The sequence below is a fragment of the Excalfactoria chinensis genome, chromosome 15, assembly GCF_039878825.1.
Source record: "Excalfactoria chinensis isolate bCotChi1 chromosome 15, bCotChi1.hap2, whole genome shotgun sequence".
Lineage (NCBI taxonomy): Eukaryota > Metazoa > Chordata > Aves > Galliformes > Phasianidae > Excalfactoria > Excalfactoria chinensis.
The window spans coordinates 1,458,392-1,472,292 of record NC_092839.1 but is presented as its reverse complement, the minus strand read 5'-3'; the positions used below and the strand labels follow the sequence as shown (position 1 = coordinate 1,472,292).

The following is a 13,901-nucleotide window of genomic DNA, read 5'->3' as shown; positions in this document are numbered from 1 at the left end:
TGTCATGATTGTTGATAACCACAGTAGAGGTTTACAGAAAATGGGTGGAAATGTACTTTCAAGTCAGACTTCTTACATGAATGTACTGAGAAGAGCATAAATTAATTAGCACTGCCTAAAAATTTACAGTTTAAATCCATGATAGCATTATTAATTGCCTCTTTAAAATGGGGGGTCATTTTCCAAACTACTGACTGTTGGACAACTTTGTAACTTTGCCTACTAAATTGTCATTTTTCTTAGTCTCAGCTCAGTTTAGCCATACCTTCTGGAAAAAAGTCACTTGACTACTTGTGTTTAGCCAGTTTCTAGGTCTGCTTTTAGCTTATCGGTTAGCTAAGCTCATTTTAAACCTTTTGAAATATACTTTTTGTTGTTTGCAATTTCAGGGAATGGTTCTTTCTACTGTCACATGAAGTTTTGAACCCAATGTATTGCCTGTTTGAATATGCTGGAAAGGATAACTACTGCTTACAGATAAACCCAGCCTCCTACATTAATCCAGACCATCTGAAATACTTCCGTTTTATAGGAAGATTCATTGCCATGGTATGTTCAAAAACATTAAAGTTGTTTCCCGAAATTTTTCCTTAAAATATGTTGCCGTCAAATGCATAATTTAAAAATGTATCTTTGAGCTAAAATTTTATGAGATTTTTGGATATAGCTATTATGAATTAAGTATATTAGCAGCTATAATATTCCTGGTTGCTGTAATATTTGGCTGTCAGATTTCATCGGTGCGCAGTACAGAATGTTGTCATATTGAGTATTCAATCATCCTTTGCATTATTTTGTCTGTTTTCATGTTCTTCAGGCTTTGTTCCATGGAAAATTCATTGACACTGGTTTCTCTCTGCCGTTCTATAAACGTATCTTAAACAAGCCAGTAGGACTCAAGGATTTAGAATCTGTTGACCCAGAGTTTTACAACTCTCTCATCTGGGTAAAGTGAGTTTGACTTGATTTTGTTCTTGAAATGGCAATAAAATGTTTATTTTTCACTTATGCCAGAAAGGAAATGTAAATTTATTACTGGGAAAAAAATAAAAAACCACCAGTGAGCAGTAGGGTATGTCAATTACAGAACAGTAATGGAACTTTTGCAGTCATTTAAGATGCACAGATAATTAGATACGCAAGACTTCAATGCATTTTTAGTTCACTGGATATTCTGCACAGCATCTTGTGTTCCATTCTTACTGTTTTTTAATAAATTGAGCTAGACAGAAGTGGTAGCCCTGCATGCTGTTACTGGTAACATGAGTCAATTGCACTGACACTGGAAGTCAGCAACAGAAATCAGCACAAATGCTTTCAGTAATGCTTTAAAATTGCTGCTTTAGTTATAGAGCGGTTTGGTACTTACAGTCACTTACAGTTAGCAAGTGCAGCTTATTGTTTACTGTCACGTAATTCTTATGTCAGCCATACCTGCATTTTTTACTAAAAGGTTAATATCAAGGATTTAAAGTTAATTCTTGTATATTTTCTAGCTGTTGTTGCTTTTTTGCTCCAAGGTGAATGATTTAAGACCATTTCTACATCTAACCTTCCATGCATGTGTTGTCAGTCATTTGTATACTCTACATTCATGTTGTTTCTAAGTCCTCCTTCACTCCTTTGCAGATTTTCTCTCCAGAGAGCAGTAAGTAGAAAAGATCTGGAGTTTATAGACCAGAACTATTTTGGAAGTGTCATAAAGATACTACTTAGAAATAATTTTAAGCAGCGTTTAGCTTTAACACATTGTAATTTGGTACTAATTTTATAATAGCAAGATTCAGGGTCATTACGCACCATTTGTTTTAATAATGGGGGTGATTTTCTTTTCCTGACAGCTAAAAGCAGGAATTGGAGGCTGAGGAGTAGAAGGGATAAATAGACTGTTAAAACTTCTACTGCTATAATAATAAATAAGAATTCTTTTAAAATCTGCAACCTTAGGCTGGTTTCTGTGTCTAGAAAGGTAAAACAGGTTTCACTCAAGAATAAAGCATTTTTTAGAAAGCTTTGAGGACTTTGCAGAAGATGGAGATGGATGCATTTTTAAAAAGCAGAAATAGAAAAGATGAAAAGCAGTGCATCTCTGGTGATGAATCTTGGGGTGGTTGTTGTAAGCGAGGAAGAAAGGGTGAAAAATCTTTTGAGGTATTTACAAGATGAAATAGAAGTTCGGGATCAGTTTTGAAGAAGTAGCCTGTTCCATGCTGAGCAACGTGCTGCTAAAAGGAGCAGTGAGTGAACGTTTCATTAGGAAACATCAGTAGTTGGTGTTCATGAAATTGAGACCTGAAAGGAGAAAAAAAGATCTAAGGCTTGATTCTTGTAATTAGAGAGTCTCAAGTAGGTGTGTATTCTTTTCTTTATGAGAAGAGTGCATTATTTGTTATCCTGTGACTTGCTGGGTTTTAGAAATCAAAAGAATGCAACAGTGAGGAAAAAGTCAAGCTACAGGGAAGAAATCTACATTGATTGGTCTTTAATCAAGGGGCATGGATCTTGTGAGTAAATTCTAGTAAGATACACATGTAACAGAATTTACCTTAAGAACAGCCTCGATCCATTAATGTTCTGTGGAGGGTCTATGAGTGAAGGAGCAGTATTCACCTCTTGTAAAAATAGTCGCCTCTTTGCCTTAGTACAGGTGAGCTGGGCACTTGTTCAGCACTATCATTTGCACATTTCAAAGCAGTGTTTTGGCTTTTTTTAATAACATCTGATAACTTGAAGTGTCTTTTGGTGCAGAAGTGTGTTACATTTGTTCTCTGTATAGTCCTTTTGGTGCATGTGTTAATGTAATGAAAAAGACAGCACAGAGCCTTCTGAATATCAGTACTAGGCTTCTTATCAGTGGTAGTGAAGAGGACTTGTAGACGTTACAGATTACTTCTTCCCCCTCCTCATCTTTACTTCAAAGTGTGCAGCATTGCCAGACAGCATTCAGGTGATAGTTTGTGTGAGCTTTCCAAGTACAGAAAGTTTGAGTAAGTTTCCAAGTAGGACCGGCAGTCCCTGGTGGCAAAGATAGGAGAAGCTTTCATAGGAAGGAGGGAACTGGAAACTTGACAAAAACAAGTTTTACATCTCACTCTGTAAGTGTTAAATTCCTCCACTATGCTGGCTACATATGCTTGTATTAATTTGCACTTAGTGTTCTGAAGGGTTTTCTTATTTAATAGTTTGGATGTTTGGGGTTTTTTTTGTTTGATTTGTTTTGTTTTTTAACTTGTAGTTTATTGCCCTGGATAAAAAAGCAATGAGGAAACTTAGGGCTGTAGCAAGAACTTATCTGAAAGGTACCTCTAGAGAAAATACAAACTGTATATCAGTTACCATATCTGTAGTGATACAGAAGTCTTCTAATCTGGAGTCCATGAAAGGCTTTGCCCCTTTTGAGTAAACACGGAAGTATGTGAGTATCTTGGAGTAGAACCTTCAGACCTCACAGCAGTGCGCACTGAGCTCTACATGCAGAGGTCAGTAGTTGAATTTGCTTACCAGCACTGCTGAAGGAAATGGCTGTAAATGTGCAGTAAAAAAAAATCACACGTGGCAGGGAGGATATCACTTTATTAATCACCAAAAAAGCAATTGGTGCGAGTTCCCAGGAAGCTTTGCAGTAATGTTTAATCGCTTTCTGTTCTGCCTATTAGGAGTTCATTTTTCTCTTTCCCACTGTCTCAGAAAATCTGTAGAATTACACTTTGTTTGGAAAGACCTTGAGAGTTCATCTAGTGAGGCTGCTCTGCTCAGACTGGGTCAGTTAGAGCAGGTATCTTTCATTTAAAAGGAAGAAGTAATTTTATTCTGCCATCCATCAGCTCTCCTGAGGTTTCATGCAGCAGTGTGTATTTTGAAGAGATCAAATTCAGAAGTGCCACTGCACCACAGCACTGAATACACATCATGGTGATGTTTTCAAAATTGATGTTTCTGTGTTCATAGTTCAGGACAAGTGTCTAGTTTTGCGTTTTATGTTGGGGAAATGTTCATCATGTGGTTTCATGCCAGTTGTCCACAGAAAACAACCACACCATGCTGTCATTCCCCCTCCTCAAAGGAAGAGGGGGGAAAGAAAATGTGGTTGGAAAATAAATGAACAAAATGCTCATCGGTTGAGATAAGGGCAGCCTAAAGGAGAAGGAGGAAAAAGAGAAATGTCAAGTGAAGGCCATACAAGGAGAGAAGACAATTATCCTCTGCTTATCATAGAGTGGCCTGGGTTAGAAGGGACCTCAAAGTCCATCTAATTCCAGCTCCACTGCTGCTGGCAGGGCTGCCAGCCACTAGACAGGACACCACCAGATCAGTTTGCCCAGATCCAGCCTGGCCTTGGACACCCCCTGGGATGGAAATCCACAGCTTCTCTCAGTACTAAACAGTGTTTGGCCAGACCTTGGAAAGCAGGGCCTCAGTACATGTTGTGGCAATTCCCCTTCCCCAGCTCCTGCTGCTGTGCGTGGCATCATATGGTATGCAATATCTCTTCAGTCAGTTGAGATCAGTGCCCTCGTGATGTCCCTTCCCCCTCCTCTTCCCCACGCCCAGCCTGCTGGCTCAGGGGCTGCAGGACTGATGCTGTGCCAGCACTGCTTGGAAGGAGCCAAAACATGGGTGCAACACTAGTGCTGCTCTAGCAGCAAGTGCAGAGCACAGCACCATGTGGCTGCCATGGGGACAGCAACCTTGTCCCTGCCTGCCCCTGTGCAGCATGTCTGTGTATGTGCATCACTGCTTTATAGAAGCACACATCAGCGTAAGAATTGCAATGTTGCACCTGTTCTGGCTATTAAACCACATAAAGGGGATAAAGATCTGAGCAATGTTTGTTGGGTGAAGGTGGTTCTTATTTGGAAGTTTCAAATGAGAAGATTCCTGTTTATCAGGAATGTATTCTTTTGTTAATTTAGGAGCTTGGGATATTTTGATATATGTTCACAAGATAATCCCATAAATATACTGGAGTTGAAGATAATTCATGAAGCATTCTGAGTCTTTTTCTTAAAAGCTGTTACTTGACAAGGCAGCAGGTAATGAAACATACAACAATGTCATTACTTGAAAGGTTTTTGTATTCCATAGACATTCCACGGTAACTTGTCAGCCCAGTGACAGATGAATCTAAGGATACTGCTGTACCTCACTCACAGTTCACTTATGCACATCGGTGGGGTGAAGTCTGTAGATCTTGCTGCAAAACCACAGTTATTGTGTAACATTTCTGTAACTTAATTCTTGAGCTCTAAACAATTAAGAAAAAAAGTCCTTAAGATTCTTCATACCCGTCTCTTCTACTGTGTGCACAGTCTGGACCTGGTTATTTATGATTACATTTTCTTCCTTGCAGAGAGAATGATATTGAAGAGTGTGGCTTGGAAATGTTTTTCTCAGTTGATAAAGAAATACTAGGTGAAATCAAAAGCCACGATTTGAAGCCAAATGGCAGCAACATTCTAGTGACAGAAGAAAACAAAGAAGAATATATTAGGTAAGATTAAAGGAAGATTTTAAAATGCTCTTGTCTCTCGCATTTCTTTTAGCTCAATCAACAAGGCAATGCTGTCAAACTATGTAATGTGAGGCATGATTGAAATTATGGCCATGGATAATTGCTGATGTTGGTAAAATGTGGCAATTGTTCAGATTCCATATTTGAAAGAAAAATATTGATGCCAATATTTTAGCAATATTACTTTTCCCAAGAGATTCAGTTCAGTAGAAGTTCCATCTGTTTTTTTTTCCAGAGATAATTAAGTTTAGCAGAACATTGTGACAACAACTGTGAACATCGGGTGCTTCAACATACCATTGCACACATTTATTATTTACATATTGGCTGCATAGACTACTGATATCCTTCCCAGTCTTTTATGCTGTTGCTTCCTTTTAACCAAAGGACATTTTTGGATGCTTTTGTGGTAAACTGGAGTTTTTAAAAACGCTTTCCATGTGAACTGCCATAACATATGGTGCTGTTATGTCATGGTGTTTGTAACAAGTGAACAGTGCAATGTGTTGTACTGTTGAAAATGGAGAATTGTGGCATAGCAGCACCAGAATGTTTTAAAGCAAGGAAAGGAGCCCAAGAGTGATTAAAGAAGAAAAATGTGAGCTATGAGGTGCCTTGTCTCAGAATATCCCCTTCTCATCTTGAAATGTCCTCAGTGAGCAGCAGTATACGAGCTCTGCTTTAAGGTGTGAACTCCAACATCATCTTACATAGAGGACTTTTGCAGAAGGAACGTATTGGCAGTTGTGCAAAATACTCCTTGAGATAGAGAGGAGGGAGTACCTGCAGAAGACCATTCTCTTCTAGTTTTGAGGAACCCAGGGAGAGCTCAGATTCCAGCTTAAGCAATGTTCTTTTGTCACACTCTGGGTCCTGTGTTACGTTCCCCAGAGTTTCATTTCTCCTTTAGATTCCAGTTCTCCTGACAGGTTAGGCTTGAATTCGGCATAATATCTGCTACTCCCTGGTTCAAGTTCTTCGGGTCTCCTGCCTGCTTTTCACCCTTTAATAAAGGAGAGTGGAATTTCTACCACAGAGCAAAATTTAATGATTAACAGAAACTAATATGGAACTTTCCAAATGGATGTAGTCATTTCTTGGTAAGCTAGCAGTCCTACTTATCTTCAGCAATACCACTTGACCTCGATTTTACCGTGTTGTGGATAATGACTGAGATTTTTGGGGAGGATATTAGATATTAGATGAATACAGCTCTGCATTTTTTTTCTTCCTCCAAATAGCAAGGGACTGCTCTGCTCTCATTAATATCATCAATGAGTAGATGCTGCCTCCTGTTTGAGCCTAAAATGCTTTCCATAGTTGAGTGGTTGGAAACATAGGGTTTTAACTTTAAATTGTTTGTGCAGGGTAATGGTTGCAAATGCAATTAGAATACAGTTATACAGTGCTCTATCCCCAGAACTTTCCATCATTTTTCTTAACACAGCTTACGGTTCATTTCGAAAGAAACTAACAAAGATGAACTTGGGTTGGCGTAGCCCGTTTTAAATGATCCTACTGTGTCTTTTCCAGGCTGGTCGCAGAATGGAGACTTTCCCGAGGTGTTGAGGAACAGACACAAGCCTTTTTTGAAGGCTTCAATGAAATTCTGCCACAGCAGTATCTGCAGTATTTTGATGCTAAGGAGCTGGAGGTAAAGGATTCTTTGACTATTGCCAGATCCAGGCTGCTACACGTAAGCCTTCAATTTCAGTCAGTGTCTGAAGAGCAGAGTTCATTAAGGCTGGCGGTTCTGTTTTCAGGATGCGTGAGAGAAGCCTTATGTATACGTTAGTATTTGGTTACTGTGTTGTTCTTCACTTTCTTCTTTGCAACCAACTTAGACACATTTCTAAAGTTAAGATTCAGCCAGCATAAATTTTTTGGCTAACAGTGTTTTTGTAATCCTTGACAATGTGATTTGCATGTGTTTAAAGAGTGAGCAATTGGAAAGCAAGGGAGATAAAAGCCAGATATCAGTGGGTGGTCAGATTACTGAGTGGACCAGGTTTTAGCTGCTTTTGGTCTCTCCAAATTGTACTCTGCAGCAGAACATTGTATTTCTAGCACAGAATGGTATGGTTAGGCAATGGCAAAGTATACATTCCTAGTTTGAATGTCTGAATACAAACATTTTCATGACTGGGTTTTCTCTTTGTGGCATCTCAACATTTTCTTTGTGAGCAGATGTTATTATTTGCTGTGAAAGTTTGAGAGTTTAATATTAAAAACAAGCATATTGTGATTGCAGGTGCTTTGAAGTACAGTAGTATTGAAGTACAATAGTCTTGCTGTAGAAGCAAAGTAGTAGCTTGTAGTTTCCGTGTTTATGATCCTTTTTCTCCCCTAAAGGTGCTCCTGTGTGGAATGCAAGAAATTGATCTGAATGACTGGCAGAGGCATACCATCTACCGGCATTATACCAGAACCAGCAGACAGATAATGTGGTTCTGGCAGGTTTGTAGACTTCTTTTTCCTCACAAGAACACAGCAACAGCTTAGTGAGCAACAGTCAGAATTACTCAACAGATACGTAGCGTGTAAATATAAATGATAACTGCTAATCCAGCTGTCCAATAGGTGATGGGGAAGTGAACGTCTCAATATTAAGCTTTACTTCAGTGTTAATTATTATTTTTCAGTTTGTGAAAGAAATAGATAACGAGAAGAGAATGAGACTTCTACAGTTCGTTACTGGAACGTGCAGATTACCAGTGGGAGGATTTGCTGACCTCATGGGTAACAAGACCTCTTTAATGCATTTTATGTTCGTGTTTATACCTTTGTTTTGTTAATAACGACCAAGCTGTGTGTTTAATGGTATTTTTTTAATGAATTTATATGGAATCTTTTTTCTAAATCTTGAATATTGTTAGAGCTGTGACAGAAAAGGGGATGGAGGGAATATGAGCACGCCTTGCATCAGTGACTTGATAGATGGTTTGGACGTGGTCCTGTCAGGGCAGCCTGCTCTGGGTATCCGTGCTTGCTCAGAGTGGAAGGACTAGGTAAACTCCAGAGATTTCTTCCAGTACCAAACCAACGATGTGATTCAGTGGTTGAGTTTCTTTGAATACCTCTTCCTATTTATACATTCCACTACATGGATTTCTTCAGAGGGATATAGTGAGAGACAGATGTCTTTGTGCTCTGCAAGTAGTTATAATCTTGTTTTCTCTCCAGGCCTTTCACGCGCTGTTGTCATGTATTACCTACTGGTATACATGGGCAGTTAGACCTAAGAATTCATTATTTGATTTTTGTACAGGAAGCAACGGGCCCCAAAAATTTTGCATTGAGAAAGTTGGGAAGGAAAACTGGTTACCTAGAAGTCACACCTGGTAAGTACAAAGGATCAAACTCTGCTGTGGTTCTGTTCTTATGGATGGCAATCTGCTTTGTGATTTTTGGAAGTGGGTGTGATATGAAAGTGGCTGAGATTCTTTGAGAGCAAAACACTGGGTTATGTCAGTAAGCTCTGTTGAGTAATAGTTGAACTTCTGAGAAGCAGTTTTGTTGTGGAGCTGATTCCATTGTAAATGTCATGGATTTGCACACCACTAAAAACATAAAGTAATAAATAGTACTTTAAGTACTTAAGGTTTCTCTTTGTTTTCAGTTTCAATCGCTTGGACCTTCCACCCTATAAGAATTATGAGCAGTTGAAGGAAAAGCTGTTATTTGCAATTGAAGAAACAGAAGGTTTTGGGCAGGAATAGCTGCGATTTGCACCTTGAAGAATGTGAACTCAGCGTGATGTTCTTCTTCACTTCTTCTGCTTGTTGCACACTTCCTTGTAAAGTAAACTTGACTTGGATTATTTAACAATAGTAGCGTGTAAGTAAATGGATGTTATCCTGAGGTTTTATCCACGTAAACTCTGGATTTCTACCGAGCACTTTCAGAAATCAAAAGAGCAATCAGATATGGCGACAAAGGAATTCTGACCCAAGTAGAGATTTAATACAGCTTTGGGCTCTGCTTTGTTTTACCTTTCATTACTTAGAATGTGTCCTTAATGACTGACAGATTTTTTAAAATAGTTTTGTCTTTCCTTTTTAGTAGCATATTTTGCTACTGATGTACTGGGAAGTTCATTAGTAGCTGCAGTGCTGCAGCAACATCATCACCTCTTGACAGCAGTGTTATTAGAGCCAACTTGTAACCGTCCTCTGCCTACTGTGAGCAAATTCATCGCTTAAGCTATTCTTCTTATTCAAGTGTGGCTGGACTGTTTTTCCTTGCCTGGAGTCTGCTCACGTGCCAGTGGGACTCAGACTGCTGTTAAGGGGATGTCAAACTGTGGCACCAATCCAGGGCGTAGCTTTGCTTTGTTTTCCTCACAGTCTTGCTAATTTCAGCAAAACAAACGTCTGCCCAAAGTTGCTGGAGATTTGCTTGTGCCCTCTGAGGAGTTCGGATCTTTTTCTGTGTAACACATCTAACTTGTCAAACTATGTTAACACTGTGGTTCTTCACTTGTTTTGCAAAAGACAAGACCACCTGGGATTGCACTGATTCAATGTAGATTCCCGTTTGCAGACTGATGTTTCCTGTTGGAAGTGTTACTGGATGTTATACTCAGTGTTATTCTTCCACGTTGCAGTCAGTTTTCTCTGAAGATTTCTTTGGTTTCTCAGGAAGAGGTACAAAATAACTGGATTTTGAAAATGATGATACTTATCATTTTTGGTGAGGAACTGATGATGCAATGTTAGCTAAGACTCGGAGGACTTGAAAGTTTGTACATGGATTCCAGACTTTCGACATTTGGGAGCATCAGAAAATAGTTCAATAAAGATTAGAATTTTGGGGAAGGTTTCTATGCGAGGTCAGCCTAAGCTGCTTCCATAGGAAGTAGCTTTTGTACTAAGTTCTTACTGGATGGATAACATCTTTTGCTTTCTTTTAGAATCTGTTAATATTCAGTTCTCTTCTAGTTTACAGTGAGGTTTTATTGCTCCTTTAGACTGAATGCACTTTTCAGGTATGGTCAGCTCTTTCCTTATCTGCAGGTAGGAAAGTCAACTTCTGTGAGTCGAGCTGTTAGCCATAGTCAGAAATGTGACACTTGAAGTAGCACGTAGCACAAGTTCAAGCGTAACCATAGCTCAGAGCCCTGGGACGGCGGCTGTTTTGAAGAGGCTTCTGTTTGCTGGAGCTGAAACAGGGCAGCGGGAAGCTAAAACCAAACCTCCAGTCTTGAAAAAAGAATTTCCTTCCTTCCTTCCGTCTAAGCTACAAGAGGGAGAGTCTGATTCAGGCCTATTAAGATCCAAGACGTTACACTTTTACCGACTTTAAGAGTATATCAAGTCAAAGTGATGCACGCTCATTGGAAGGAAGAATGAGAAGGCCTTGGAGTAAATGCCTCTTTTTGTCATGCTTATCCTATCGAGAGCAGTGGGACAGAGTTTCCCATGATACAGGGATTATCCTTTTACCTTCTCACTGGTGGTTAAAGCTATCCTTGCGTCAATGTTTTACTAGGAGGAAGATCTGCCAATTTCAAATCATTGGATGGGTGTTTTACCATCTACAGCTCACAAGGAGAAGAAAAAAGCCTTATGAATATTCTGTTTATGTTAATTCTTACAGTGAAATCTAGTTATCTAACATATTTACAGGAGAGATTAAATTAAACAGGATAATGCAAGATTAAGCTAAGAGAACTAGTTTGTGTTCTGCATAATGATTTCTGATTCACGTAGGGAACCTAGACATGTCGTCGATGTATAAATATCACCCAAAAGGCTTTCAGCCCTATATTTTTAAAACACAAAGCAGTTCTAATTGAAATAGCCTTAGCCCTAGTTCTATAGGGTACGGCTGTTGAATATTTTTATGGTTGAAATGTTTAGTTCTGGAAAAAGGTAAATGCTTGTATATATTTTTGCAGTCTCAGATTACACTTACTCCATGTTTTCTTTCTTTAATTTAAGTGGCATGTTTGTGTCTTTTCTGCTGTATTTTATGGGGAAAGGGGGCTGGATATCCCAAGCACCAGAACTTACTTTAAAATGCCGCAAACAAAGAGTCAGCTGGGAAAAGCAGTCTGTGAAACGCTGCATTTGGCCAAACAGGAAAGTAAACCTGCCAGTGTGTTCAATTGGTGACGTTCTCTAAGTCTGAAGTAAGGTTTACTTGAACGTTTTGCTTTGTAAGCTAACAAGTCTGTTGGTTTTTCCATAGCTTGTTCTGTAGAAATAAAACGTTGTTCGTATGAAGCATTGGTGCACTTTGCTGTTCTTTATGGGGATGTGGTGGAAACATCCCGTGGATGCTGTGGATAACCACACAGCATCTGCTATCCCAGGTAATACTGAACTTCCAGCTGAGATGAATGACTTTACTGCTCCAACCACTGCTTGAGCAATCTGGTCTGTGTGAATTCATACTGCTAACAAATACATATTCGTATGTAGCTGCCAATTTAATTCTCAAGCATTCAAATAACTTCCGTTTTGATTTTTGCCTTATGAAAATGACATGATAAACTGAATGAGATGCTGAGCTGCTGATGGACGAATTAACAAAGCCTTATTGCTCCAGGTAGCTCAGGTGTTCCTGTATGAAGCTGCACAGTAAATGTGCCATGTCTTCATCTGATCAAGCATCGGAAGCTGATATTTCAATGAGTTTCTGTTGCAGAAAAATAATAATAAAAAAAAAAAAAACGGAAAACGAAAAGCCTGTTAAAATTGTCTTGTTTGCATCATTGTGACATGCTGCGCTCAGTCTGTGAATTCAGCTCTCGGTTCTGTTGGTATCTCCAGCCCCTGATTCTTGTGGTGTCTTCTGCATTTTCTTCAAGCATCGCTGTTTGTGTATATATGCTCTATTGAACGAGGACATGAACTGGGATCAGCAGCACTGGATGGTAAAATACTGTACTGAAATTCATTGTCGAAATTTCCTTGTGTTGTAATTTCCAATACTCAGGTAACTGTAACAATATCTCCGTAAGTCAGATACTTTTATAAAACGACTCAAAGAGATGCTCGTCCTGTTGTTCTTGGTTTGGTGCTACGAAGCACGAGTGTAGAAATGAAGGACTGAACTGCTGCTGGGGGCTGCAGGTGGGCTGGGATTCTGTCGTGTGCTATTTCTGCCTGCTGGGGATGTGAGCGGGCGTTGGGCCCGAGCCCCGCTCGTGTTGGTCACAGCACAGGGACTGCGGGAAAAGCTGGGAGAGCAGCCAGCGGGGAAGAAGATCGGCATGGATGAATAGGGAGCTGTTCTTGAGGCTCCAGGAGAAAAAGAGAATCTGCCTCCTGTGGAAGGAGGGATGGGCAACTGAGAATGAATACAAGGAAGTCGTTAGGATGTGTAGAGGTGAAATCAGAAAGGCAAAAGCCCAGCTCGAATTTAACCTGGCCGCTGGGTGAAAGGGAATAAGAAACTTTTATAAATACGTTAACAGTAAGAGGAGGACAAAGGAGAATATCCACTCTTTGCTGGATGAGGCTGGGAATGTGACCACTGAGGATAAGGAAAAGGCGGAGGTTCTGAATGCCTCCTTTACGTCTGTCTTTAAAGGTCAGACCAGTTATCCTCAGGGTACTCCTCTCTCTGACCTGGTAGTCTCGGCTGGGGAGCACGCTAGGCCCCTGTGATTCTGGAAGAAACGGTCAGAGACCTACTACTCCAACTGGACGGCCACAAGTCCATGAGGTCGGATGAGATTCACTATAGAGTGCTGAGGGAACTGGCAGAGGTGACAGCCGAGCTCCTTTCCATCATCTACCAGCGCTCCTTGTTGACTGGTGAGGTCCCAGAAGACTGGAGGCTTGCCGACGTGACTCCCATTGACAAGAAAGGTTGTAAGGAGGATCCGGGGAACTACAGGCCTGTGAGCCTGACCTCAGTGCCAGGGAAGCTTATGGAGGAGATAGTTTTGAGGGAGATCATGTGGCATGTGCGGGATGACCGGGGGATCAGGCCTAGCCAGCATGGGTTCATGAAGGGCAGGTCCTGTTTGACCAACCTGATCTCCTTCTATGATCCAGTGACCCATCTGCTGGATGAGGGAAAGGCTGTTGATGTGCTCTACCTAGACTTCAGCAAAGCCTTCGACACTGTCTCCCATGCTATTCTCCTGCAGAAGCTGGCAGCCCGTGGCTTGGACGGGTACAGTCTCGGCTGGGTAAGGAGCTGGCTGGAGGGCCGGGCTCAGAGAGTGGTGGTAAATGGAGTTAAATCCAGCTGGTGACCGGTCATGAGTGGTGTTCCCCAGGGGTCGGTGCTGGGGCCTGTCCTCTTCAATATCTTTATTGATGACCTCGATGAGGGCACTGAGTGCGCCCTCAGTAAGTTTGCAACCAAATTGGCTGGGAGTGTGGATCTGCCTGGGGGTAGCGAGGCCCTACAGAGGGATCTGGACAGGCTG

The 13,901-nt window shown here is 40.6% G+C and overlaps 1 protein-coding gene across 3 annotated transcripts in view; it reads left to right on the top strand.

The window, feature by feature from the left end:
• The window catches only part of ITCH (itchy E3 ubiquitin protein ligase), a 64,090-nt gene extending 51,587 nt beyond the window's left edge, over positions 1 to 12,503 (top strand). For all 3 annotated transcript variants that reach the window (XM_072350233.1, XM_072350234.1, XM_072350236.1), the window contains exons 17-24: positions 390 to 549; positions 818 to 951; positions 5,351 to 5,491; positions 7,046 to 7,166; positions 7,865 to 7,969; positions 8,155 to 8,251; positions 8,781 to 8,853; positions 9,132 to 12,503. In XM_072350233.1, coding sequence (XP_072206334.1) covers positions 390 to 549; positions 818 to 951; positions 5,351 to 5,491; positions 7,046 to 7,166; positions 7,865 to 7,969; positions 8,155 to 8,251; positions 8,781 to 8,853; positions 9,132 to 9,231 — 931 coding nt within the window. In that variant the 3' untranslated portion in view covers positions 9,232 to 12,503. The remainder of the gene's footprint in view (positions 1 to 389; positions 550 to 817; positions 952 to 5,350; positions 5,492 to 7,045; positions 7,167 to 7,864; positions 7,970 to 8,154; positions 8,252 to 8,780; positions 8,854 to 9,131) is intronic.
• Positions 12,504 to 13,901: the final 1,398 nt, after the last annotated feature.